Source organism: Nerophis ophidion, linkage group LG08, assembly GCF_033978795.1.
Source record: "Nerophis ophidion isolate RoL-2023_Sa linkage group LG08, RoL_Noph_v1.0, whole genome shotgun sequence".
Lineage (NCBI taxonomy): Eukaryota > Metazoa > Chordata > Actinopteri > Syngnathiformes > Syngnathidae > Nerophis > Nerophis ophidion.
In genome coordinates this window covers 23,607,375-23,632,133 of record NC_084618.1, presented here as the reverse complement: position 1 = coordinate 23,632,133, position 24,759 = coordinate 23,607,375, and the positions used below count along the sequence as shown (strand labels likewise).

Here is a 24,759-nt window from a genome sequence, read left to right as displayed (position 1 = left end):
CATGGAACAAACAACAATTACTGTGGCATGAACAACTTGAACTATGGTATCGCATGAAACAAGCAATGACGCCAGGAAGACTGACTGGCAAAGACGGGCTTAAATAATGGTCTGTTTATTAGAGCAAGTGCGCTTCCAGAACACCAGAGGCAGGTGAAACTAATAAGTCGCCATGGAAACTAAAACAAACAAGGGTGCACAAAAACGGGAACTAATGGAGTCTAAAACTAACAGAACATAACAAAAACATGATCAGGACCACGGATCATGACAGTTTTTATAATGTATTGTATAAAAAGGACTGGCTTACATAGCAGTAAAAGAGAACAAGAACATAAAAATGAACAGGGGGTAGATTTAATATAATCAAGAGTATTAATGCCACAATTTCAATTGCTTTTACTCTACTGTAATTGCACTGAATGACTCACGGGGGCGCCATTGACTCTCGAGTAATATCGTTTTCAACAAGGCACTGCACTTATAAAGTTAAATTTAAAATACCAATGGTGGCGAAATTATCCTCTGGATTTGACCCACCACACTTGCTCACCCCCTAGGTGAGGGGAGCAGTGGGCAGCAGCAGCAGTATTTTTGGTTATTTAACCTCCAATTCCAACCCTTGATGCTGAGTGCCAAGCAGGAAGGTAATGGGTCCCATTTTTATAGTCTTTGGTATGACTCGGCTAGGGTTTGAACTCACGACCTCACGATCTCAGGACGGACACTCTACTTGAATCTATAGTCGCAGCCACTAACAAAAAGGAGACTTTTACATGGTCAATATTGTTAAGAGATGTACTTGATGTATATAAAGTAGTAAAAAAAATGGATTTTTGGTTGCTCAACAAATGGTTCGGGTTTCTGTACAGAACCGTAAAGTTTTAAAATAAATACTGTATTCTAGGGCTCGATAAATCGTGGGTTTGTCTCTGAGCGACATAGAAAATGATTATATTGTGATATTCGAATATACGTTCTCACGCAGTTGCTTTTTAGCTGCGGGCATTACACTACAGGCTTGTATCACTCTTTGTTGTCTGTCCTTCTCACAGCAAGCGCACCTTCTTGCATAAGTCACATACGTATACGCCCTCGCGTAGCTGAGCGGTAGCAGCATGGGTAAAGTTAGCTGTGATGCTAGCGGAGCCACGCGAGTGGTAATACGAGAGGGAGAAGGTGCGAATCTGGTAACAAATATGGGAAGAATTAATTCCCAAGAAAAACAGCATGGGGTCCATCGTCTGGCAGTGGTTTGGCTTCAAGTGGGAATATGTCGAACAGACAACCGTAATTTGTCAAGTGTGGGGCAAAACCGTTGCTACAAAAAGTAGCATTGCTGCTAATATGTAGCATCTTTTGAAAATTCACTTGCTAGAGAATGAAGAGTGTTTACTCCGCATGTCAACATCTCCATTCGGTGCCACACGTCCACACCATCAAAATGCCGAGGCAAACATTTCCACATCAACACCGTATGAAAAAAACAGTCAACAACAAAAGGAGATAACGTCCGCATGAACCTACCACATAGCGAAGGACGAACACTATTTGATTTCCTATTATGTAGCTCATTTTTATTTGACAGTTATTGTAATATCTTGTGTGACATTATGCACAAAAGTGCACTTTATTTGTTTGAAACTTGTAATGGCGTTCTGTACAATAAGTGCACTTTAATTTAGTGTTGTTTTGATATGTCATCTTAGTGACATCATGCACAAAAGTGCACTAATAGCTTGTTTTAAAATGTCTCTGACAATCTTGCACTTTCTGTTTTGGAAATTACATAATTGTTTGTGCCACTGCTTGATAACCGTTTAATAAATACAGTTTTGCTCAATCGACTTAATTGTGGTTTTTCTCTCGGCATGAAGGTTTAAAATGAGTATATATTAATTGCAGTATGAACAAGAATGTTTTAATGTAAACACATAGAATCATCATACTGCTGTGATTATATGCATCAAGTGTTCATTCAAGCAAAGGCAAAATATCGGGATATCTATCGTGTATCGCGATATGGCCTAAAAAAATCGAAATATTAAAAAAAGGCCAAATCGCCCAACTCTACTGCATTCTTGAATAAAGTTTGTTTATATGTTTGTTTGTATTATATGACATTGTTATTGAAATAAAAGATGCCAAAAAACAGAAAACCACGGTAACTGTGACAGTGTTCACAAACATAACTGCCTACAGGAAGTGACATAGACTTTGCGCTTCCGGTACCGAGCTTGTCGTGACAGCGTCAACAGTTTGTGAATTTATTCAAAGTGTGGTTATCAATCACAGTTTTACAATATTTTTTATTTTTTGTTGGGAAATTTACCATAATCAAAATTTGAAATGGTATTACTAACCGTTGGGAATTTTTATAGCGCTTTATTATTATACCAGTAATTGTTACATCCCTAGCAGTGTTGTATTATGGTAGATAAATAAATAGTACTTCATTGATTCCTTCAGGATAGTTCTTTCAGGAAAATTAAAAATGGTGTGATGGCTGATGCAAATGGGCCATCAAATAATGCAAAGGATGTGGGGGTAACAGATCAAAATCAGCACTGGTCTTTGCCGGTACGCACCCAAAACATCGAGGGAGCTCTGGTGGTTGGAGATGATGACGTAGGGGCCCTCGGTCTGCAGGTGCTCCCAGCCGCTGACTTCGAATCGAAGGCCAAGGAAATACTTGACATGACGAACGATGGAGCGGATAATCCTAAGGAGAACATTTCATTAAAAAGTATCGACTGTGACAAGAGTAAGAGCCGAGCACCCGGCTAGAAAATTGCATGCAAATAACAATTGTTTAGGCTCCCTGCGTAACAAATTCTTATTAGCGTGTATCTGACTTTGTTGACCTTTCGTCTCTTGGAGAAAAGAGCAGAGTCACTTCTCCCCCTCCGCGTGAATCCTTGTGACAGTTCCTCACGTCCTCTCCTCGGCACGGAGTCCCATCCTCTTGTCATTCCTATCCTTAACTTTGTGCAGGACATTTTGCAGTCAAACTGTTCTCCAAATAACCTTAAAAATGTCTGATGTAATTCAACTATGGCCCTGACCTCAATACTAATTAGTTTCGGGCGCCCTTTATAATCCTCTAATTAACTTTTGGAATATAATAAGACAGTTGTAAACATGTGACTTGCGTCAGTTACCATGTGACACTACTGTGTCATATGAAAGAAAGCGGGTAATTCGTAAAATATCTTAATTTAATGCTCCATGTCACTGACATATTAAATGCAATCTTTACACAAGATAATGGTCTTTGAGTTATCTGTCAATATAGCAGTGCAGAGATAAGTCAAGTCAGTTCAAAAGCCAGTGCTTATGCAATCGCTCGGTTTCGTGTTGCAGCATTTGTATGATTGGCCAAGGGGAACAAACTCTTACAGCTTGGCAGTTTGAAGGAAACAACTAAGCTATAAGTCTGGTTTACTGTTCCGTTTGATAAGTTTTTAAAAAAGTATTAAAAAAACAGCCAAATGTCAAGATAACTTAGAGTGTCTGCCTGTTCAGAAGTTAACTTTGATAGGAATTCAAATGCTAGGGTTAGGGTTCATCACAAGTATATAAAAAAGTACAAACATCCTATCGACACCTACACAATTACAATGCAATAATTTCTGATTGTAATCCCTTCAGGCTCTAAAAGCAGAAAAGAAAAGACAGTCTCAACACACGCATGGAAAATTCAAAGAATGTAAACAAAATTGCAAAATCACATTGAATACTTAAAGGGGAACATTATCACAATTTCAAAAGGGTTAAAAACAATAAAAATCAGTTCCCAGTGGCTTGTTTTATTTTTTGAATTTTTTTTCAAAATTTTACACCTCCCGGAATATCCCTAAAAAAAAGCTTTAAAGTTCTTGATTTTCGCTATTTGCGATGCGACTGTCCATTTCCCTGTGACGTCATACAGGGCTGCCAATACAAACAACATGGCGGTTACCACAGCAAGATATAGCGACATTAGCTCGGATTTCAGCGGCTTAAGCGATTCAACAGATTACGCATGTATTGAAACAGATGGTCGGAGTATGGAGGCAGATAGCGAAAACGAAATTGAAGAAGAAATTGAAGCTATTGAGCGAATAGCTATTGACGCTATTCGGCCATAGCATGGGTGTACCTAATGAAGTGGCCCATAGCATGGCTGCCTTATTAGCATCGCCGGTAAAATGTGCAGACCAGACGATCAGGACTTTCGCATCTTGTGATACTGGAGCAACTTAAATCAGTCGATTGTTAAGTGTTTGTTTCGCATTAAATGTGGGTATCTAGTTTCAAATGTACATACAGCTAGCGCAAATAGCATGTTAGCATCGATTAGTGTAGCATGTTACCATCGATTAGCTGGCAGTCATGCCGTGACCAAATATGTCTGATTAGCACATAAGTAAACAACATCAACAAAACTGACCTTTGTGATTTCGTTGACTTAATCGTTGCAAATGCATCTGCAGGTTATCCATACATCTCTGTGCCATGTGTCTTAGCATCGCCGGTAAAATGTGCAGACACTCTGGTACATTCAATGGGGGTCTGGCGGCAGATTTCTTGCCAGTGGTGCAACTTGAATCCCTCCCCGTTAGTGTTGTTACACCCTCCGACAACACACCGACGAGGCATGATGTTTCCAAGGTTCCAAAAAATAGTCGAAAAAACGGAAAATAACAGAGCTGGAACCCGGTGTTTGTAATGTGAAAATGAATATGGCGGGTGTGTTACCTCGGTGACGTCACGGTCTGACGTCATCGCTAAAAGACCGATAAACAGAAAGGCGTTTAATTTACCAAAATTCACCCATTTAGAGTTCGGAAATCGGTTAATAGAATACATGGTCTTTTTTCTGCAACATCAAGGTATATATTGACGCTTGCATAGGTTTGGTGATAATGTTCCCCTTTAAAAATAAGCTCTTAAAATGAAGGTGCAAAAATGAGTAAGTGCTAAATGAAGTGTAACACAATAGTGCAAAGGGTAAAAATTGAGCAACCGGAAAAGAGCTATTTTCTGCAGGTTTAGAGTCAGGAAGTTACAGCTGTGCTCTAAAGCAGTGGTTCTCAACCTTTTTTCAGTGATGTACCCCCTGTGAACATTTTTTTAATTCAAGCACCCCCTAATCAGGGCAAAGCATTTTTGGTTGAAGAAAAGAGATAAAGACGTAAAATACAGGACTATGTCATTAGTTTCTGATTTATTAAATTGTATAGCAGTGCAAAATATTGCTCATTTGTGGTGGCCTTTCTTGAACTATTTGGTAAAAAAAGATATAAAAATAACTAAAAACTTCTTGAAAAATAAACAAGTGATTTAATTATAAATACAGATTTTTACACATAGAAGTAATCATCAACTTAAAGTGCCCTCTTTGGGGATTGTAATAGAGATCCATCTGGATTCATGAACTTAATTCTAAACATTTCTTCACAAAAAAAGAAATCTTTAACATCAATATTTATGGAACATTGTCCACAAAAATGAATATTGCATTTCTTTTTACAGTTTATGAACTTACATTCATATTTTGTTGAAGTATTATTCAATAAATATATTTATAAAGGATTTTTGAATTGTTGCAATTTTTAGAATATTTACAAAAATTCTCACGTACCCTTTGGCATACCTTCAAGTACCCCCAGGGGTACGCGTACCCCCTTTTGAGAACCACTGCTCTAAAGGGTGAGCGAAACTAAGGTGATGTGGTATTACCGGTCTTGTTGGGGACGAGGCCCTTGCATCATTTACAGACCACATTGGTCTGACTACGTCCATACATCCATTTTCTACCGCTTATTCCCATTTGAGGTCGCGGGGGACGCTGGCGCCTATCTCAGCTACAATCGGGCGGAAGGCGGGGTACACCCTGGACAAGTCGCCACCTCATCGCAGGGCCAACACTAACCCCTCTTCCACCGTGAAGCCGTCTGACTACGGTCCCTTTTAAAAAAATCCTACAAAACTGCCAATGTCGAGGCGACTTTTCCCGTTTTATTCACAATTTTCTTGGCTCTCTGCAGCATTCATTATTATTTCCTCTTTTTACTCCATGCAGAAAATCAACCATGAGACAACAAGACAGCGCCATCAAACGTGATAGTTGATATTGTTACCTGAGTGGCTGTTAGCATGTCACTCCACTGATCAGTGATCACTTCCTGCATTGCTCGCTTCCCATGAGCCTTTGATCATGCAACCAACCTTCTGGTTTGTTCCGACTAAGAAGAAAAAATGTATCGAACGCTTCGTCAAAAGCTTTTTTTATTGATATTGATTACATATCTATTGTGATTGATATTGTTTTATCACCCAGCCCTATAGGAATACAAACAACGTAGTAGGCTACAATATAAACAGAAAAACACACAAGGCTACTTTGAGAGAATAACGACTTCGCAGACCGAGGTATTGCTACAATGAAGAAGTGTTCAGTAAATCGGTGGTACCATCACTGTTGTCTTGTGCAGGGTCCAACCTGAATTGTTCATTTGCTAGTTGGGATTGAAGTTTGATACTTTCCTCACCACAACCATAGCTACACTTGGAATTAGTTTGAAACTATATACTGATCATTTCCACCCATAGCCAACGGACTATGATTAAAACAGACAAAAACGAACTTGAGTGAAAACTCCTTGAGTCACTGACTACTATTCCACGCACTAAATTTGTCCGATATCTCAAATAGTTTGACTCAAAAGAAGCATCCAAATAACACTTTAATCCGATCATGTTTGGCTTTTGAGAAACTGGACTAAAACCTGGATTATGCACTGGGAAACGAAGTCTCTCTCTCTCTCTCTCGAGTTTGTGCTGCCGGAAAGGACTCTTCATACCGGAGGGAAATACTGATGTCATAGGTCAACCGGAAAAGCAATACATTTATCCGCACGAAAAGGAAATAAACGCCCCCGCGCTTATTTCGGGAGGCACAGGGTCTACGACCAAACCGTTGTATTAGAGTGCGCGCATGGACACTGGGACTTAGTAGGGCTGGGCGATATGGCCTTTAATTAATATCTCGATATTTTTAGGCCATGTCACGATACACCATATGTATCTCGATATTTTACCTTAGCCTTAAATGAACACTTGATGCACATAACCACAGCAGTATGATGATTCTTGGTGGCGGCGACGGCGATGACCAAGAAGAACACGGAGTTGGAATATAATTACAAAACTTTATGTACATATTTATACGCATATTTATATAATATTTACATAATTTATGTACATATTTATATGCATATTTGTATAATATTTACATATTTATATAATATGTAACTACAAGCGCCATTCACAGACAGAGGCCCATTGCTTTTATGAGCAGTCGAGCGAGTCAAAAGCCGAATAAAAAATAAAAAAATGTATTTTATTTTTTTTATTTGTGGCGGCCGTAATTCTTTCGTGGCGGGCCACCACAAATAAATGAATGTGTGGGAAACCCTGTATTATTTAGCTCATTCACGTAAGAGACTAGACGTATAAGTTTTTATGAGATTTAGCAATTAGGAATGACAGATAGTTTGGTAAATGTATAGCATGTTCTATATGTTATAGTTATTTGAATGACTCTTACCATAATATGTTACGATAACATACCAGGCACCTTCTCAGTTTGTTATTTATTCGTCATATGACGTACACTTATTCAGCCTGTTGTTCACTATTCTTTATTTATTTTAAATTGCCTTTCAAATGTCTATTCTTGGTGTTGGGTTTTATCAAATAAATTTCCCCCAAAAATTCGACTTATACTCCAGTGCGACTTGTACATGTTTTTTTCCTTCTTTATTATGCATTTTCGGCAGGTGCGACGTGTACTCTGGAGCGACTTATACTCCGAAAAATACGGTGAATGAGAAATCGGACCAACTTAGTGCATGGAAACGTACTCGCTGTCCTGAAAATGACAACAATCAACATTTGATGGAACGCAAGTATGTCGCTTGCAGTCATGGGGTGTTCTTATCTGGTTGCAAATGTTCAACGGCACAAAACTGAGTCAGTCAGCGTTGAGGTCTCTGCAGGGGAGCCAGTCTGCTATACTAACCGGTGTGCAAAAACACCATTCAGTATTCATCCACGCCACTATTGTCACCGTCACTCGGCGAAGCTTTCAGCTGACTGACTGTTGCAACGTGACCGTGAAATACTTCAAAGCAGACTCTTACTGTAACCTTAGTCCAGACTATTCAGCCAGCAAGCCAGTGAGCTCTAATCAGTGGGAACAGACCATCTGTCATCTGGTTCTTGGAGGTAATTAAAGCAATGCAGTCGTTTGTGACTGCGTTGCCAAACACTGACAGGTGTCGGGTTGACCTCTTCCGTTATCTTCTATATACAAAATGCATGTTGCGTAATATGGCTGCATATTCTTCAACTCTCCATTGGAGCATGTCTGGGTTTGTGCTTGCATCCTCCCAAAACACACATTTTTAGGCCTACTAAGGACAAGTGGTATTTAAACGGATGTATAAACGTTAAGTAACATACATGGGCTGTTTCCTTGAGTAAATAAGTATACTGGAAAGGTCATTGCCCTGTACAGGTGTTCACACGTAATCATTCTAAAGACAATTAAGAAGCTGTAAATAAAGACCTCGGTTCATTTGTTATCCTGACTATGATATTCTGGTCAAAACATATTGGAACTCTTAAAACATACACACAATATTTACATTGATCAAGTTGTAAATGAAGTCATTGTACATAAACAACATGAATTTAGCTCTTCAGTCCGCCACATTCTTTGTACAGGGAGAGAACAAAAACAAGTATAGGTATGTGTGGATCCGCCCCTGGCTGGATATCCGCCGTGGTCACTCAGCGCGTTTCGCGCTCGATCGCACAATCTGAGTAGAGACCCGACCTCTGTTTTCAGACTTACCATGAATTGATTAACGTGTACCCCGACTTAAACAAGTTGAAAAACGTATTCAGGTGTTACCATTTAGTGGTCAATTGTACGGAATATGTACTGAACTGTGCAATCTACTAATAAAAGTATCAATCAATCAATCAAAACGGCATTTGCGTTGTTTTCACCACCCAATACTGGTGACGTACAACACATGAGAGTTCATCCAGAATATTGACGTTTTGGGTTGGACAAGTACTCGCGTCACAAAGACCTGATGAAATTTGGGAAGGGCAAAAAAAAAAAATCGACGGTGAGTGAAATGTTCATTGGAATCATAATTATGATATGAGTTAAACATTTATCTGTGAGTTTGCCAATTATCGTTTAAATGTATTGATTCGCACACAGATTTTTTTTTTGCTTGAGATGTGACTCACAAGTCGAGTCCGAGCAGCCATGTTTACTCAAATTTTCCATCACTTCCAATTAGTGTTGTCCCGAGACCAATTTTTAGTACCCGTACCAAAATGTACTTTGATACTTTTCGGTACTTTTTTAAATATAAAAGGGACCACTAAAAATTGCATTATTGGCTTTATTTTAACAAAAACTCTTACAGTACATTAAACATATGTTTCATACTGCAAGTTAGTCCTTAAATAAAATAGTGAACATGCAAGACAAGTAAACAAGTAAGTAAACAAACAAAGGCTCCTAATTCAGTCTGCTGACATATGCAGTAACATATTGTGTCATTTATTATTCTATTGTTTTGTCAAAATTATTAAGGACAAGTGGTAGAACATTAATTATTAATATACTTGTTCCATCCATCCATCCATTTCCTACCGCTTATTCCCTCTGGGGTCGCGGGGGGGCGCTGGTGCCTATTTCAGCTACAATCGGGCGGAAGGCGGGGTACCCCCTGGACAAGTCAGGTCCAACCCAGATAGACAACATTCAAACTTTCATTTACTGTTAATAGCTGCTTACTTTCCCTTTCAACATGTCCTATCTACACTTCTGTTAAAATGTAATAATTACTTATTCTTCAGTTGTTTGGATGCTTTATGTTAGTTTTGGATGATACCACCAATTTAGGTATCATCCAAATCAATCAGATACCAAGTAGTTACAGGGGCATACATTGGTCGTATTGAAAGTCCTTATGTGTCCAGGGACAGATTTCCTGAGTATATAAATATGATATAAACTTTAAAAAAACAAAAGAAGATTTTGTGATGCTAAAACATATTGATGAAATCATAGTAGCATCGAATAGATACGCTCCTGTACTTGGTATCATTACAGTGGATGTTAGGTGTAGATCCATTCACCCATGGCGTTTGTTTACATTTTGGTGCTGGTGAGCTACGATGTGTAGTGAAACATGTTTAGCTATTCCTCGTCCTGCAGGGATGATACTTGTAAGAAACTCACTTTATTTGTCGCCATGGAGTCGAGGATTAGTGATTTAGAAGTAGCTAAAACACTGCAGACTGCAGATGGATGTCTTTGAGCACCTCTTTCTGAGGGCGTTCCAGCATTATAACTTCACCTTTATGGTTAGTTTTTAAGCCAAAATGCGTCCGTTCTCCCTTTTCTGTCGACACACCTTGTCTGCTGGTGAGTACTCTGTGATTGTGCACTGCCAAACATGCTCCTCTGCTCCTAAACCAGCAATGACATGACGTGACGACGATGGGGGGCGGTGGACCGATACTTTTTAGAGGCGGTATAGTACCAAATATGATTCAATAGTATCCCGTTACTATAATAATACCCGTATACCATTCACTGCAAGAAGGCGCTTTTGGTAGCCATCCACAAGCTTCTGGCAAGCTTCTGGTAGAATTCTTAACCACTCCTCTTGACAAAATTGGTGCAGTTCAGCTAAATTTGTTTTTTTTTCTGACATGGACTTGTTTCTTCAGCATTGTCCACAGGTTTAAGTCAGGACTTTGGGAAGGCCCTTCTAAAACTTTAATTTTAGCCTGATTTAGCCATTCTTTTACCACTTTTGACATGTGTTTAGGGTCGTTGTCCTAACCCAACAGGGCCCAAGACCCAACCTCCGGGCTGATGATTTTACGTTGTCCTGAAGAATTTGGAGGTAATCTTCATTTTTCTTTGTCCCATTTACTCACCAGTTCCATTGGCAGCAAAACAGGCCGAGAGCATAATACAACCACCACTATACTCGACGGTAGCAATGGTGGTCTTGGGATTAAAAGCCTCACCTTTTCTCCATCCATCCATCCATCCATCTATCCATCTTTTTACGCTTATCCGGGGTCGGGTCGCTGGGGCAGCGGCCTAAGCAGAGAAGCCCAGACTTTCCTCTTCACAGCCACTTCGTGCAGCTCTTCCCAGGGAATCCCGAGGCGTTCCCAGGCCAGCCGGGAGACATAGTCTTCCCAACGTGTCCTGGGTCTTCCCCGTGGCCTACCGGTCGAACGTGCCCTAAATCGGGTGGCATCCTGACCAGATGCCCGAACCACCTCATCTGGCTCCTCTCGATTTGGAGGAGCCGCGGCTTTACTTTGAGCTCCTCCGGGATGGCAGAGCTTCTCACCCTATCTCAAAGGGAGAGCCCCGCTACCCGGCGGAGGAAACTCATTTTGGAAACTCATTTTGGCCCCTTGCACCCGTGATCTTGTCTTTTCGGTCATAACCCAAAGCTCTTGACTATAGGTGAGGATGGGAATGTAGATCGACCGGTAAATTGAGAGCTTTACCTTCTGGCTCTGCTCTTTCTTCACCACAACGGATCGATTCAGCGTCTGCGTTACTGAAAACGACGCACAGATCCGCCTGTCGATCTCCCGAGCCACTCTTCCCTCACTCGTGAACAAGACTCCGAGGTACTTTAACTCCTCCATCTTCTTCCGCTTATCCGAGGTGGGGTAGCGGGGGCAGCAGCCTAAGCAGGGAAGCCCAGACTTTTCTCTCCCCAGCGACTTCGTCCCGCTCTTCCCGGGGGATCCCAAGGCGTTCCTAGGTTCCATTCTAGAGGCTAATCTTTCCTGTGATAAAATGGCAACCAAGGTAATCAAAAAGGTCAACCAACAAACAAGATTTCTCTACAGAATCTCCTCTCTGGTCAACAAAAGCACCATGAAGATTCTAGCGGTAACTCTCATTCAACCTTTTTTCGATTACGCTTGCACCTCCAAAACCCTCAAACCTTGACTCCAAACATCCCAAAACAAGCTTGTCAGGTTTCTTCTATACCACCACCCCAGATCACACCTCACTCCTATCCACTTCTCCAAAGTGGGCTGGATCAGGGTGGAGGACAGAGTAAAACAACATGCCTATAAAACAAGTCTATAAAATCTGCTACATCTCCCTGATACCGAAGTACATATCAAATTACTTCCAGAACGTAAATGACCGCCATGACTACAACACCAGGGGGAACTCCACAAACCACATCAAACCCAGATTCCAATCTAACAAAGGTCTTAACTCATTCTCCTTCCATGCCACATCAATATGGAATGCACTCCCAACAGGTGTAAAAGAAAGTACATCTCTGTCCACGTTCAAAACCACACTAAAAGAACACCTGCAGGCAACTACAACCCTAGACCAGGGGTCACCAACGCGGTGCTCGCGGGCACCAGGTAGCCCGTAAGGACCAGATGAGTAGCCCAATGGCCTGTTCTAAAAATAGCTCAAATAGCAGCACTTACCAGTGAGCTGCCTGTATTTTTTAAATTGTATTTATTTACTAGCAAGCTGGTCTCGCATTGCTCAACATTTTTTATTCTAAGAGAGATAAAACTCAAAGAGAATTTGAAAATCCAAGAAATAATTTTAAAGACTTGTTCTTCACTTGTTTAAATAAATTCCATCCATCCATCCGTTTTCTACCGCTTATTCCCTTTCGGGGTCGAGGGGGGCGCTGGCGCCTATCTCAGCTACAATCGGGTGGAAGGCAGGGTACACCCTGGACAAGTCGCCACCTCATCACAGGGCCAACACAGATAGACAGACAACATTCACACACTATGGCCAATTTGGTCTCGCCAATCAACCTATCCCCAGGTGCATGTCATTAATTTTTTTATTTTGCTTCTTATAACTTTCAGAAAGACAATTTTAGGGAAAAAATACAACCTTAAAAAATGGTTTTAGGATTTTTAAAAACATATATACCTTTTTCCTTTTTAAATTCCTTCCTCTTCTTTCCTGACAATTTAAATCAATGTTCAAGTACATTTTTTTTTTATTGTAAAGAATATTTGTGAAATATTTCTTCAAACTTATTATGATTAAAATAAAAAAAATTATTCTGGCAAATCTAGAAAATCTTTATAAAATATTGTTTCAAAGTCTTTTGAATTTCTTTTAAAAGATTTGTTCTGGAAAATCTAGAAGAAATAATAATTTGTCTTTGTTAGAAATATAGCTTGGTCCAATTTGTTATATATTCTAACAAAACGCAGATTTGATTTTAACCTATTTAAAACATGTCATCAAAATTCTAAAATCAATTTTAAATTAGGAAAAATTACTAATGATGTTCCATAAATTCTTTTTTTTTTTTTTCTAAAAGATTTGAATTTGCTAGTTTTTCTCTTTTTTTTTTGGTTGAATTTTGAATTTTAAAGAGACGAAATTGAAGATAAACTATGTCTCAAAATATAATTTTCAGTTTTTTCCTGTTTTCTCCTCTTTTAAACCGTTCAATTAAGTGTTTTTTTCCTCATTTATTCTCTACAAAAAACCTTCAGTAAAAAGAAAAAAAATGTATGACGGAATGACAGACAGAAACACCCGTTTTTTATATATATATATATATATATAGATTTATTTATTAAAGGTAAATTGAGCAAATTGGCTATTTCTGGCAATTTATTTAAGTGTGTATCAAACTGGTAGCCCTTCGCATTAATCAGTACCCAAGAAGTAGCTCCTGGTTTCAAAAAGGTTGGTGACCCCTGCTCTAGACTAACACCTTCCCCTCACCACATCCCACCTCCCCGGACTGTAAATAATCAAATGTATATACTTGTTTTTATGCTTTTTGAACTCACTATGTTCACTGCCCGCTGTACATATCCTACCAAGTCAGACCTACACTGTTACAATGTCCATTTCTCAGATGATATAATTGTTGATGACTGAAGTGCTGATATCAACCAAACCTAACCCCCTGATTGTAAATAATGTCAATAATTCAATGTATGTAGTCTTTTGTGATGACTTTATTATGCTGAAAGTATATATTTGTACTATGAATTGATTAACGTGGACCCCGACTTAAACAAGTTGAAAAACGTATTCGGGTGTTTCCATTTCGTGGTCAATTGACGTAATATGTACTGTACTGTGCAATCTACTAATAAAAGTCTCAATCAATCAATCAATCAATTCCTCACCTCCCAGGGGGTGATAAGGGGTGAGAGGTCAAATGCAGAGAATAATTTCATCACCCCTAGTGTGTGTGTGACTAGCGTTGGTACTTCAACTTTTTAACATACCTAGGTTGTGGATAGGGGCCGCATTGTGGAACAGGGGTTAGTGCATGTGCCTCACAATACGAAGGTCCTGAGTAGTCCTGGGTTCAATCCTCGGCTCGGGATCTTTCTTTCTTGGAGTTTGCATGTTCTCCCGTGGCTGCGTGGGTTCCCTCCGGGTACTCCGGCTTCATCCCACCGCTAAAAATACGCAACCGGGGGTAGGTTGATTGGCAACACTAAATTGGCCCTATTGTGTGAATGTGAGTGTGAATGTTGTCCGTCTATCTGTGTTGGCCCTGCGATGAGGTGGCGACTTGTTGGTACTGCATCAAAAATCTGACATCAGTGTGTAAAGGATATCACCACATGGGCTCAGGAACACTTTATAAAACCACTGTCAGTAGCTAGAGTTGGTCGCTACATCTGTAAGTACAAGTTAAAACTCTACTATGCAAAGCAAAGCCCATTTATCAACAACACCCAGAAACGCCGCCGGCTTCGCTGGGCCCGAGCTCATCTAAGATGGACTGATGCAAAGTGGAAAAGTGTTCTGCGGTCTGACGAGTCCACATTTCCAATTATATTTGGAAACTGTGGACTTGGTGTCCTCCGGAACAAAGAGGAAAATTACCATCCAGATTGTTATAGGCGCGAAGTTCAAAAGCCAGCATCTGTGATGGTATGGGGTGCATTAGTGCCTAAGGCATGTGTAACTTACACATCTGTGAAGGCACCATTAATGCTGAATGGTCCATACAGGTTTTGGAGCAACATATGTTGTCATCCAAGCAACGTTATCATGGACGCCCCTACTTATTTCAGCAAGACAATGCCAAGCCACATGTTACAACAGCGTGGTTTCGAAGTAAAAGAGTGCAGATACTTTCCTGGCCAGCCTGCAGTCCAAACCTGTCTCCTATCGAAAATGTGTGGCGCATTATGAAGCGTAAAATACGACAGGGGAGACCCCGGAATGTTAAACGATTGAAGCTCTACATAAAACAAGAATGGGAAAGAATTCCACTTTCAAAGCTTCAACAATTAGTTTCCTCAGTTCCCAAACGTTTATTGAGTGTTGTTAAAATAAAATGTGATGTAACACAGTGGTGAACATGCCCTTTCCCAACTACTTTGGCACGTGTTGCAGCCATGAAATTCTAAGTGAATAATTATTTGCAAAAAAAAATAAAGTTTATGAGTTTGAACATTAAATATCTTGTCTTTGTAGTGCATTCAACTGAATATGGGTTGAAAAAGATTTGCAAATCATGATATTTTGTTTATATTTACATCAAACACAATTTCCCAACTCATATGGAAGCAGGGTTTGTAGATAGGTTCATTTCATTAAAAAAAAAAAAAAAAAGCTCCATTCAGGTGCATACATGTACACAACAATGGCAGCCTTGTTGTCCACTATGAACTGACTTCTGTTCTGAGCTATCTCACATTTGAGAGCGGCTGGACAACATTCTTATTGATAAAAAGCACACATTGGTTGGTTCATTCCAGAACATTCCTAGCGTGTGTTTGCGTGTTTTGTTTACCACTGGGAGCTCCCAGATTGCAGCTAACGTTAAAGGCCTACTGAAACCCACTACTACCGGCCACGCAGCCTGATAGTTAATATATATCAATGATGAAATATTAACATTGCAACACATGCCAATGCGGCCTTTTTAGTTTACTAAATTACAATTTTAAATTTCCCGCGAGGTATCCTGTTGAAAACATCGCGGAATGATGACGCGTATGATGATGCGTGCGTGTGACGTCACCGGTGGTAGCGGACATGTTCTCCCAGCACCGATCACGGCTGAAAGTAGTCTGTTTTTATCGCATAATTACACAGTATTCTGGAAATCTGTGTTGCGGAATCTTTTTCAATTTGTTCAATTAATAATGGAGACTACAAAGAAGAAAGCTGTCGGTGGAAAGCGGTGTATTGCAGCCGGCTGTAACAACACAAACACAGCCGGTGTTTCTTTGTTTGTTGTGAAGAGTTAATATGGAACAGAGCGGTCAAGCGAACATGGTTCTCTAACACATGTCAACCGGCAGGTTTCGGTGAGAAAATTGTGGTAATAAGTCGGCTCCTACCGTAAACATGAATGGAGCTTGTCGTTCCTCCTGCAGCTGTCAAAGAGGCAGCTGCGACTTTCTTGGCCCCTCCATGGCTTCCCTCAGAGACACTGGCGGTCACCACACCCCTCCGACTTTCAGGTACGACTATATAATCTCACTAAAACACTAGTAACACAATAAGCAGATAAGGGATTTTACAGAATTATCCTAGTAAATTTGTCTAATAACATCTGATTCGCTCCAACTGCTCTAGTCTTTTTTTTTTCTTCTAGTCCTTCACTCTCTCTATCCTCATCCACAAATATTTCATCCTCGCTCAAATTAATGGGGAAATCATTGCTTTCTCGGTCCGAATAGCTCTCGCTACTGGTGGCCATGATAGTAAACAATATGAGGATGTGAGGAGCTCTACAACCCGTGACGTCACACACACATTGTCTGCTACTTCCGGTACAGGCAAGGCTTTTTTATTAGCGACCAAAAGTTGCGAACTTTATCGTCGATGTTCTCTACTAAGTCCTTTCATCAAAAATATGGCAATTTCGCAAAATGATCAAGTATGACACATAGAATGGACCTGCTATCCCCGTTTAATTAAGAAAATCTCATTTCAGTAGGCCTTTAAGAGATCTGCTCTTTTCTTTTTTTTCCTATTCAAAACCAAAAAGGAGTATATGTGCGGGAAAGTTGAGTTTGTGGTCGCTCTGACCATACTAAGAAACGTTACGACTGTTTGTTATGACTAAGAGATCCACAGTTGTTTTGGAGCCAGCGGTTACAAAACAAGAAGGCCTTGACACATGGGGGAAACATATAAAAGGCAAGGAGACCAATATTTAATGTGATCTGCATGATTTTGCATGATTTTGTTTGATTCTGGATCCTTCGGAGGATGCTGTCTGCAATTCAATCCAACCTCCATCCATCCATCCATTTCTACTGCTTATTCCCTTCTGGGGTTGCGGGGGGCGCTGGAGCCTATCTCAGCTACAATCGGGCGGAAGGCGACCTGTACTTTTGAATACGAGTAAATAAACCTTTTGTACTAACACCACCTTGTTTGCAGTTTAAGCTTCAGGCCTATCCACCACATTATTTCATTTTAAATTTCAAAAGAGTTTTGTGGCTCCCATTGTTTTCTTTATTTTGTGAAATGGGTCAAAATGGCTCTTTGAGTGGTAAAGGTTGCCGACCCCTGTAACAGATGTTGTAAGCACAATACCAATGGCGCGCAATTTGCAAAATGTGCAACCGCATTTTGCAAATTCAATGTCAAATCAAATCAAATCAAATGCTTATTGGATTCGTCACTATACAGTGTACATCCACGACTAAACTACTGACTCAACTACTACCAAGTGTTGATTCAGGCCGGGTGGCCTATTTCAAGTTCCAGGTAACCCTACATTATTATATTTTATAAATAGTAAACCAAGTTGTGGTATTAGTTTAGTCAGTAGTTTAGTCGTGGATGTACACTGTATAGTGATGAATCCAATAAACATTTGATTTGATTTGACATTAAAGGCCTACTGAAACCCACTACTACCCACCACGCAGTCTGATAGTTTATATATCAATGATGAAATATTAACATTGCATCACATGCCAATACGGCCTTTTTAGTTTACTAAAATGCAATTTTAAATTTCCCGGGAGTTTCGTCTTGAAAACGTCGTGCAATGATGACGTGTACGCAAGACTTCACAGGTTTTTAGGAAATATGAGCGCTGCACACACACACAGCTAAAAGTCGTCTGCTTTAACGGCATAATTACACAGTATTTTGGAGATCTGTGTTGCTGAATCTTTTGCAATTTGTTCAATTAATATTGGAGAAGTCAAAGTAGAAAGATGGAGTTGGGAAGCTTTAGCCTTTAGCCACACAAACACACGGTGATTCCTTGTTTAAAATTCCTGGAGGTGAAACTTTACTATGGATCAGAGCGCGGTCAAGCGAACATGAATCACGACGGAATGTCAACCAGCAGGTTTCGGTGAGAAAATTGTGGTAAAAAGTCGCTTCTTACCGGAGATCAGCTGAGCTTGTGCCATCCATAAAGCTGCCGTCGACTCCCCTGAGACACTGGCATCAAGACACCCGTGGAGACTCAGGTCCGACTATCAGGTACTGTTAAACTCACTAAAACACTAGCAACACAATAGAAAGATAAAGGGTTTCCCAGAATTATCCTAGTAAATGTGTCTAATAACATCTGAATCCGTCCCAATGCAATCGCGTTTTTTATTTATTTATTTTTTCCAGTCCGTCGCTATCAATATCCTCAAACACGAATCTTTCATCCTCGCTCAAATTAATGGGGAAATTGTCACTTTTTGTTCCGAATAGCACTTTTTGTTGGAGGCTCCCATTAAAATCAATGTGAATATGTGAGGAGCTCTCACGCCAAATTTCTTCCCCCCTAAAAAACCTTCCCCCCATTTACTTCCGGGGTCATGATTAATACAGAGGTTTTGTCAACGCTATATTATAAAAATATAACGCTATATTATAAAAATACAGATGTGTTGTTAACACTATATTATAAAAATATAACGCTATATTATAAAAATACAGATGTTTTGTTAACGCTATATTGTAAAAAAAAAAAAATTACAAAACAATTTACAAACACAAGGATGACGCATTTACTTCCGTTTCCTCTTACGTCATCCATAGCTTGTGTTTGTAAATTGTTTTTTTTTTTGTTTTTTTATAATATAGCGTTATATTTTTATAATATAGCGTTAAAGGGGAACATTATCACAATTTCAAAAGGGTTAAAAACAACAAAAATCAGTTCCCAGTGGCTTGTCGTATTTTTTTTCTTTTTTTTTCAAAATTTTACCGGTCCCGGAATATCCCTAAAAAAAGCTTTAAAGTGCTTGATTTTCGCTATTTGCGATGCGACTGTCCATTTCCCTGTGACGTCACACAGTGCTGCCAATGTAAACAAACAATGATGAATAGCACAGCAAGATATAGCGACATTAGCTCGGATTCAGACTCGGATTTCAGCGGCTTGAGCGATTCGACAGATTACGCATGTATTGAAACAGATGGTTGGAGTCTGAAAGTATTGAAAAGAAACTGAAGCTATTGAGCGAATAGGTATTGACACTATTCATGGCCATAGCATGGCCGAATAGCTGCGTTAGCATCGCCGGTAAAATGTGCGGACCAAACGATCAAGACTTTCGCATCTCGTGACACTGGAGCAACTTAAATCCTTCGATTGGTAAGTGTTTTTTTCGCATTAAATGTGGGTGGAAGGAAACGTAATATAGTTGCAAATGCATCTGCAGGTTATCCATACATCTCTGTGCCATGTCTGCTTTAGCATCGCCGGTAAATAGCATGTTAGCATCGATTAGCTGGCAGTCAACATCAACAAAACTCACCTTTGTGAATTCGTTGACTTTATAGTTGCAAATGCATCTGCAGGTTATCCATACATCTCTGTGTCATGTCTGCTTTAGCACCGCCGGTAAATAGCATATTAGCGTTGATTAGCGCAGCATGTTAGCATCGATTAGCTGGCAGTCTCGCCGCAACCAAATATGTCTGATTAGCACATAAGTAAACATCAACAAAACTCACCTTTGTGATTTCGTTGCAAATACATCTGCAGGTTATCCATACATCTCTGTGCCATGTCTGTCATCGCCGGTAAAATGTGGAGACACTCTGGCACATTCAATGGGGGTCTGGCGGCAGACACTTTCGCATCTTCGGGCCAGTGGTGCAACTTGAATCCCTCCCTGTTAGTGTTGTTACACCCTCCGACAACACACCGACGAGGCATGAGGTCTCCAAAGTTCCAAAAAATACTCGAAAAAAACGGAAAATAACAGAGCTGAGACCCAATGTTTGCAATGTGTTGAACATGAAAATGGCGCATGTATTACCTCGGAGACGTCACGTTCTGACGTCATCGCGAAAAAGGCGTTAAATTCGCCAGAATTCACCCATTTAGAGTTCGGAAATCGGTTAAAAAAATAGATGGTCTTTTTTCTGCACCATCAAGGTATATATTGACGCTTACGTCTGTATTAATCATGACCCCGGAAGTAAATGGTGGGGGAAAGACATTTGGCGTGACAGAGCCCCCACACTTGTGACGTCATCGTCTGCGACTTCCGGTAAAGGCACGGCTTTTTTGTCAGTACCAAAAGTTGCAAACTTTATCGTTCTCTACTAAAATCCTTCCAGCAAAAATATGGCAATATTGCGAAATGATCAAGTATGACACATAGAATGGACCTGCTATCCCCGTTTAAATAAGAAAATCTCATTTCAGTAGGCCTTTAAATTTGCAAAAATGCGGTTGCGCATTTTGCAAATTGCGCGCCATTGGTATTGTGCTTACAACATAGATAAAAGCACACATTGGTTGGTTCATGGCCCTGCGATGAGGTGGCGACTTGTCCAGGGTGTACCCTGCCTTCCGCCCGATTGTAGCTGAGATAGGCGCCAGCGCCCCCCGCGACCCCGAAAGGGAATAAGCGGTAGAAAATGGATGGATGGATGGTTGGTTCATTCCAGGACATTCCTAGCGTGTATTCGCGTGTTTTGTTTACCACCGGAAGCTTCCAGATCGCAGCTAACGTTAACGGACGGGAGGCTATAACGTTAGTGGAGTTTGATTTAAAACCGGAATAAAAGTAAAAAGCGAAGGAATTTATTAGTTAAATGACACCGGGGTTGTTGTTGTTGTTGTTTTTTTAAATAGTAAAAAGACAAATGTGCTGGGGAATGTTCTAGAAGGCTAGCAGCAAAGTGCTAGCCGTCAAAAAAAAAAAAAAAAAAAAGCTCACCTCATGTTCTCTACGTCCCTGCCCCCGCTCTTCAATAAGCACAGCGGGATGGCGACCAGGGCCAGCACCATCATCCAGGCCACGTAAAAGCACTTTTTGAAATAGAAGATGAAGGTGCCGCTGGTCCACAGCAGCAGCAGCGGCAGCACCAGCAGGGGCACCCAGAGGAGCACGTCCATAGCGGGGAAGAGAAAGGCTGGACGGCGGCGGTCCGACTCCGGTGCTCGGGCAGAGGTGGCGCCGTGAGCCGGTCAAACATAACACGGAAAAGGAGACCTTTTTTTCTTCTTATTTTCCTTTCTTCCTGCCTCCGCTTATGACGCGTCGTAACGCGACCATGTATCGTTATTCATGTGCGGCTAAATGATATGCAGTCCGCTCAGGCGTCATCCATGTTTTTTGTTTTTTTTGTACTTCCGGGTGGACGTCATCAAATCACGCCAGCTACTATTAGTTGACGTTCACATTTATTTGCATAAAGACCGGAAGCAGGAAGTTAATTTTATTTATTATTTAGTTTTATTTTATAAACCTTTATTTATACAAGTGTAACACATTTACTATTTAACTTATGCGGCACTTTATTTTCTTGAACCTTTGTGAGGATTATGATTAATTCTTCATCTTACCAGGAAAACAGCAACATTCCATTAGTCGGCATCCCTACGAGAGCAGACATTGTAGAGTAAGTGATTGTTTGATTATATTCGTAGTTTGGATTTCCTGTTTATCATAAATAAATAAATGGTTTGTACTTGTATAGCGCTTTTCTACCTTCAAGGTACTCCAAGCGCTTTGACACTACTTCCACATTTACCCATTCACACAAACATTCACACACTGATGGAGGGAGCTGCCATGCAAGGCGCTAACCAGCACCCATCAGGAGCAAGGGTGAAGTGACTTTCTCAGGACACAACAGACGTGACGAGGTTGGTACTAGGTGGGGATTGAACCAGGGACCCTCGGGTTTATCACTTAGCAATAATGCTGTATGATGCGTAGTGTTTTACTAAAGCTGATTCTGTTTATTACTTACCATTGTAAGCTCAATAAAATAAAATGCAATATATATATATATATATATATATATATATATATATATATATATATATATATATATATATATATATATATATATATATATATATATATATATATATATATATATATATGGCGTAGTGGGTAGAGCAGCCTTGCCAGAAACCTAAGGGTTGCAGGTTCGCTTCCCACCTATAGACATCCCAAAAAATCACTGCCGTTGTGTCCTTGGGTAGGACACTTCACCCTTTGCCCCCGTTGCCGCTCACACTGGTGAATAAATGATGAATGAATAATTGGTGGTGGTCGGAGGGGCTGTAGGCGCAAACTAGCAGCCACGCTTCCGTCAGTCTAACCCAGGGTAGCTGTGGCTACATATGTAGCTTACCACCGCCAGGTGTGAATGAATGATGGGTTCCCACTTCTCTGTGAGCGCTTTGAGTATCTAACAATAGAAAAGCGTGATATAAATCTAATCCATTATATATATATATATATATATATATATATATATATATATATATATATATATATATATATATATATAAACCTTTATTTATACAAGTGTAACCCATTTACTATTTAACTTATGCAGCACTTTATTTTCATGAACCTTTGTGAGGTTTATGAATAATTCTTCAGCTTACCAGGAAAACAGGAACATTCTATTAGTCGGCATCCCAATGACAGCAGACATTGTACAGTAAGTGATTCTTTGATTATGTTCGTAGTTTGGATTTCCTTTTTATCATAAATAAATAAATAAATGGGTTGTACTTGTATAGCGCTTTTCTACCTTCAAGGTACTCAAAGCGCTTTGACACTACTTCCACATTTACCCATTCACACAAACATTCACACACTGATGGAGGGAGCTGCCATGCAAGGCGCTAACCAGCACCCATCAGGAGCAAGGGTGAAGTGACTTTCTCAGGACACAACGGGCGTGACGAGGTTGGTACTAGGTGGGGATTGAACCAGGGACCCTCGGGTTTATCACTTAGCAATAATGCTGTATGATGCGTAGTGTTTTACTAAAGCTGATTCTGTTTATTACTTACCATTGTAAGCTCAATAAAGTAACTAAAATAAAATGCAATATATATATATATATATATATATATATATATGGGCGCTGGCGCCTATCTCAGCTATGTGAGTGTGAATGTTGTCTGTCTATCAGTGTTGGCTCAGCAATGAGGTGGCGACTTGTCCAGGGTGTACCCCGCCTTCCGCCCGATTGTAGCTGAGAATCGATTCCCTTTTTTTTTTTAAATCGATTTTTAATTATTATTTTTTTTTAATCAATCCAACAAACCACTACACAGCAATACAGTAACAATGCAATCCAATTCCAAAACCAAACCTGACCCAGCAACAGTCAGAACTGCAATAAACAGAGCAATTGAGAGGAGACACAAACACGACACAGAACAAACCAAAACTTGTGAAACAAAAATGAATATTATCAACAACAGTATCAATATTAGGTATAATTTCAGCATAGCAGTGATTAAAAATCCCTCATTGACATTATCATTAGACATTTATAAAAATAAAAAAAAAGAACAATAGTGTCACAGTGGCTTACACTTGCATCGCATCTCATACGCTTGACAACACACTGTGTCCAATGTTTTCACAAAGATAAAATAAGTCATATTTTTGGTTCGTTTAATAGTTAAAACAAATTTACATTATTGCAATCAGTTGATAAAACATTGTCCTTTTCAATTATAAAATATATATATATTTTTAAATCTACTACTCTGCTAGCATGTCAGCAGACTGGGGTAGATCCTCCTGAAATCCTATGTATTGAATGAATACAGAATCGTTTTGAATCGGAAAAATATCGTTTTTGAATCAAGGATCGCGTTGAATCGAAAAAATCGATAGATTATCGAATCGCGACCCCAAAAATCGATATTGGATCGAATCGTGGGACACCCAAAGATTCGCAGCCCTACCAGATACTATTAGATGACATTCACATAAATATGCATAAAGACAGGAAGCAGGAAGTTTATTTTATTAATTTTTATATATTTTTAAATTTTATTTTATTAACCTTTATTTATAAATTGCAACATTACAAACAATTGAGATATAATGATTCCGTATTTTTCGGATTATAAAGCGCTCTGGCTGAAAATGCATTATAAAGAAGGAAAAAAAACATATATAAGTCACACTAGACCAGGGGTCACCAACTCGGTGCCCGCGGGCACCAGGTCACCCGTAAGGACCAGATGAGTCGCCCGCTGGCCTGTTCTAAAAATAGCTCAAATAGCAGCACTTACCAGTGAGCTGCCCTTATTTTTCTAATTGTATTTATTTACTAGGAAGCTGGTCTCGCTTTGCTCGACATTTTTAATTCTAAGAGAGACAAAACTCAAATAGAATTTGAAAATCCAAGAAAATATTTTAAAGACTTGGTCTTCACTTGTTTGAATAAATTCCTTT

At 39.8% G+C, this 24,759-nt stretch overlaps 1 protein-coding gene across 1 annotated transcript in view; it reads right to left on the bottom strand.

Annotated features, from left to right (window-relative positions):
* agpat2 (1-acylglycerol-3-phosphate O-acyltransferase 2 (lysophosphatidic acid acyltransferase, beta)) overlaps positions 1-21,690 on the bottom strand; it is a 43,661-nt gene extending 21,971 nt beyond the window's left edge. Inside the window, exons 1-2 of the mRNA XM_061908044.1 lie at positions 21,253-21,690; positions 2,589-2,722 (exon numbers count right to left, since the gene is read on the bottom strand). Coding sequence (XP_061764028.1) covers positions 2,589-2,722; positions 21,253-21,431 — 313 coding nt within the window. The 5' untranslated portion in view covers positions 21,432-21,690. The remainder of the gene's footprint in view (positions 1-2,588; positions 2,723-21,252) is intronic.
* Positions 21,691-24,759: the final 3,069 nt, after the last annotated feature.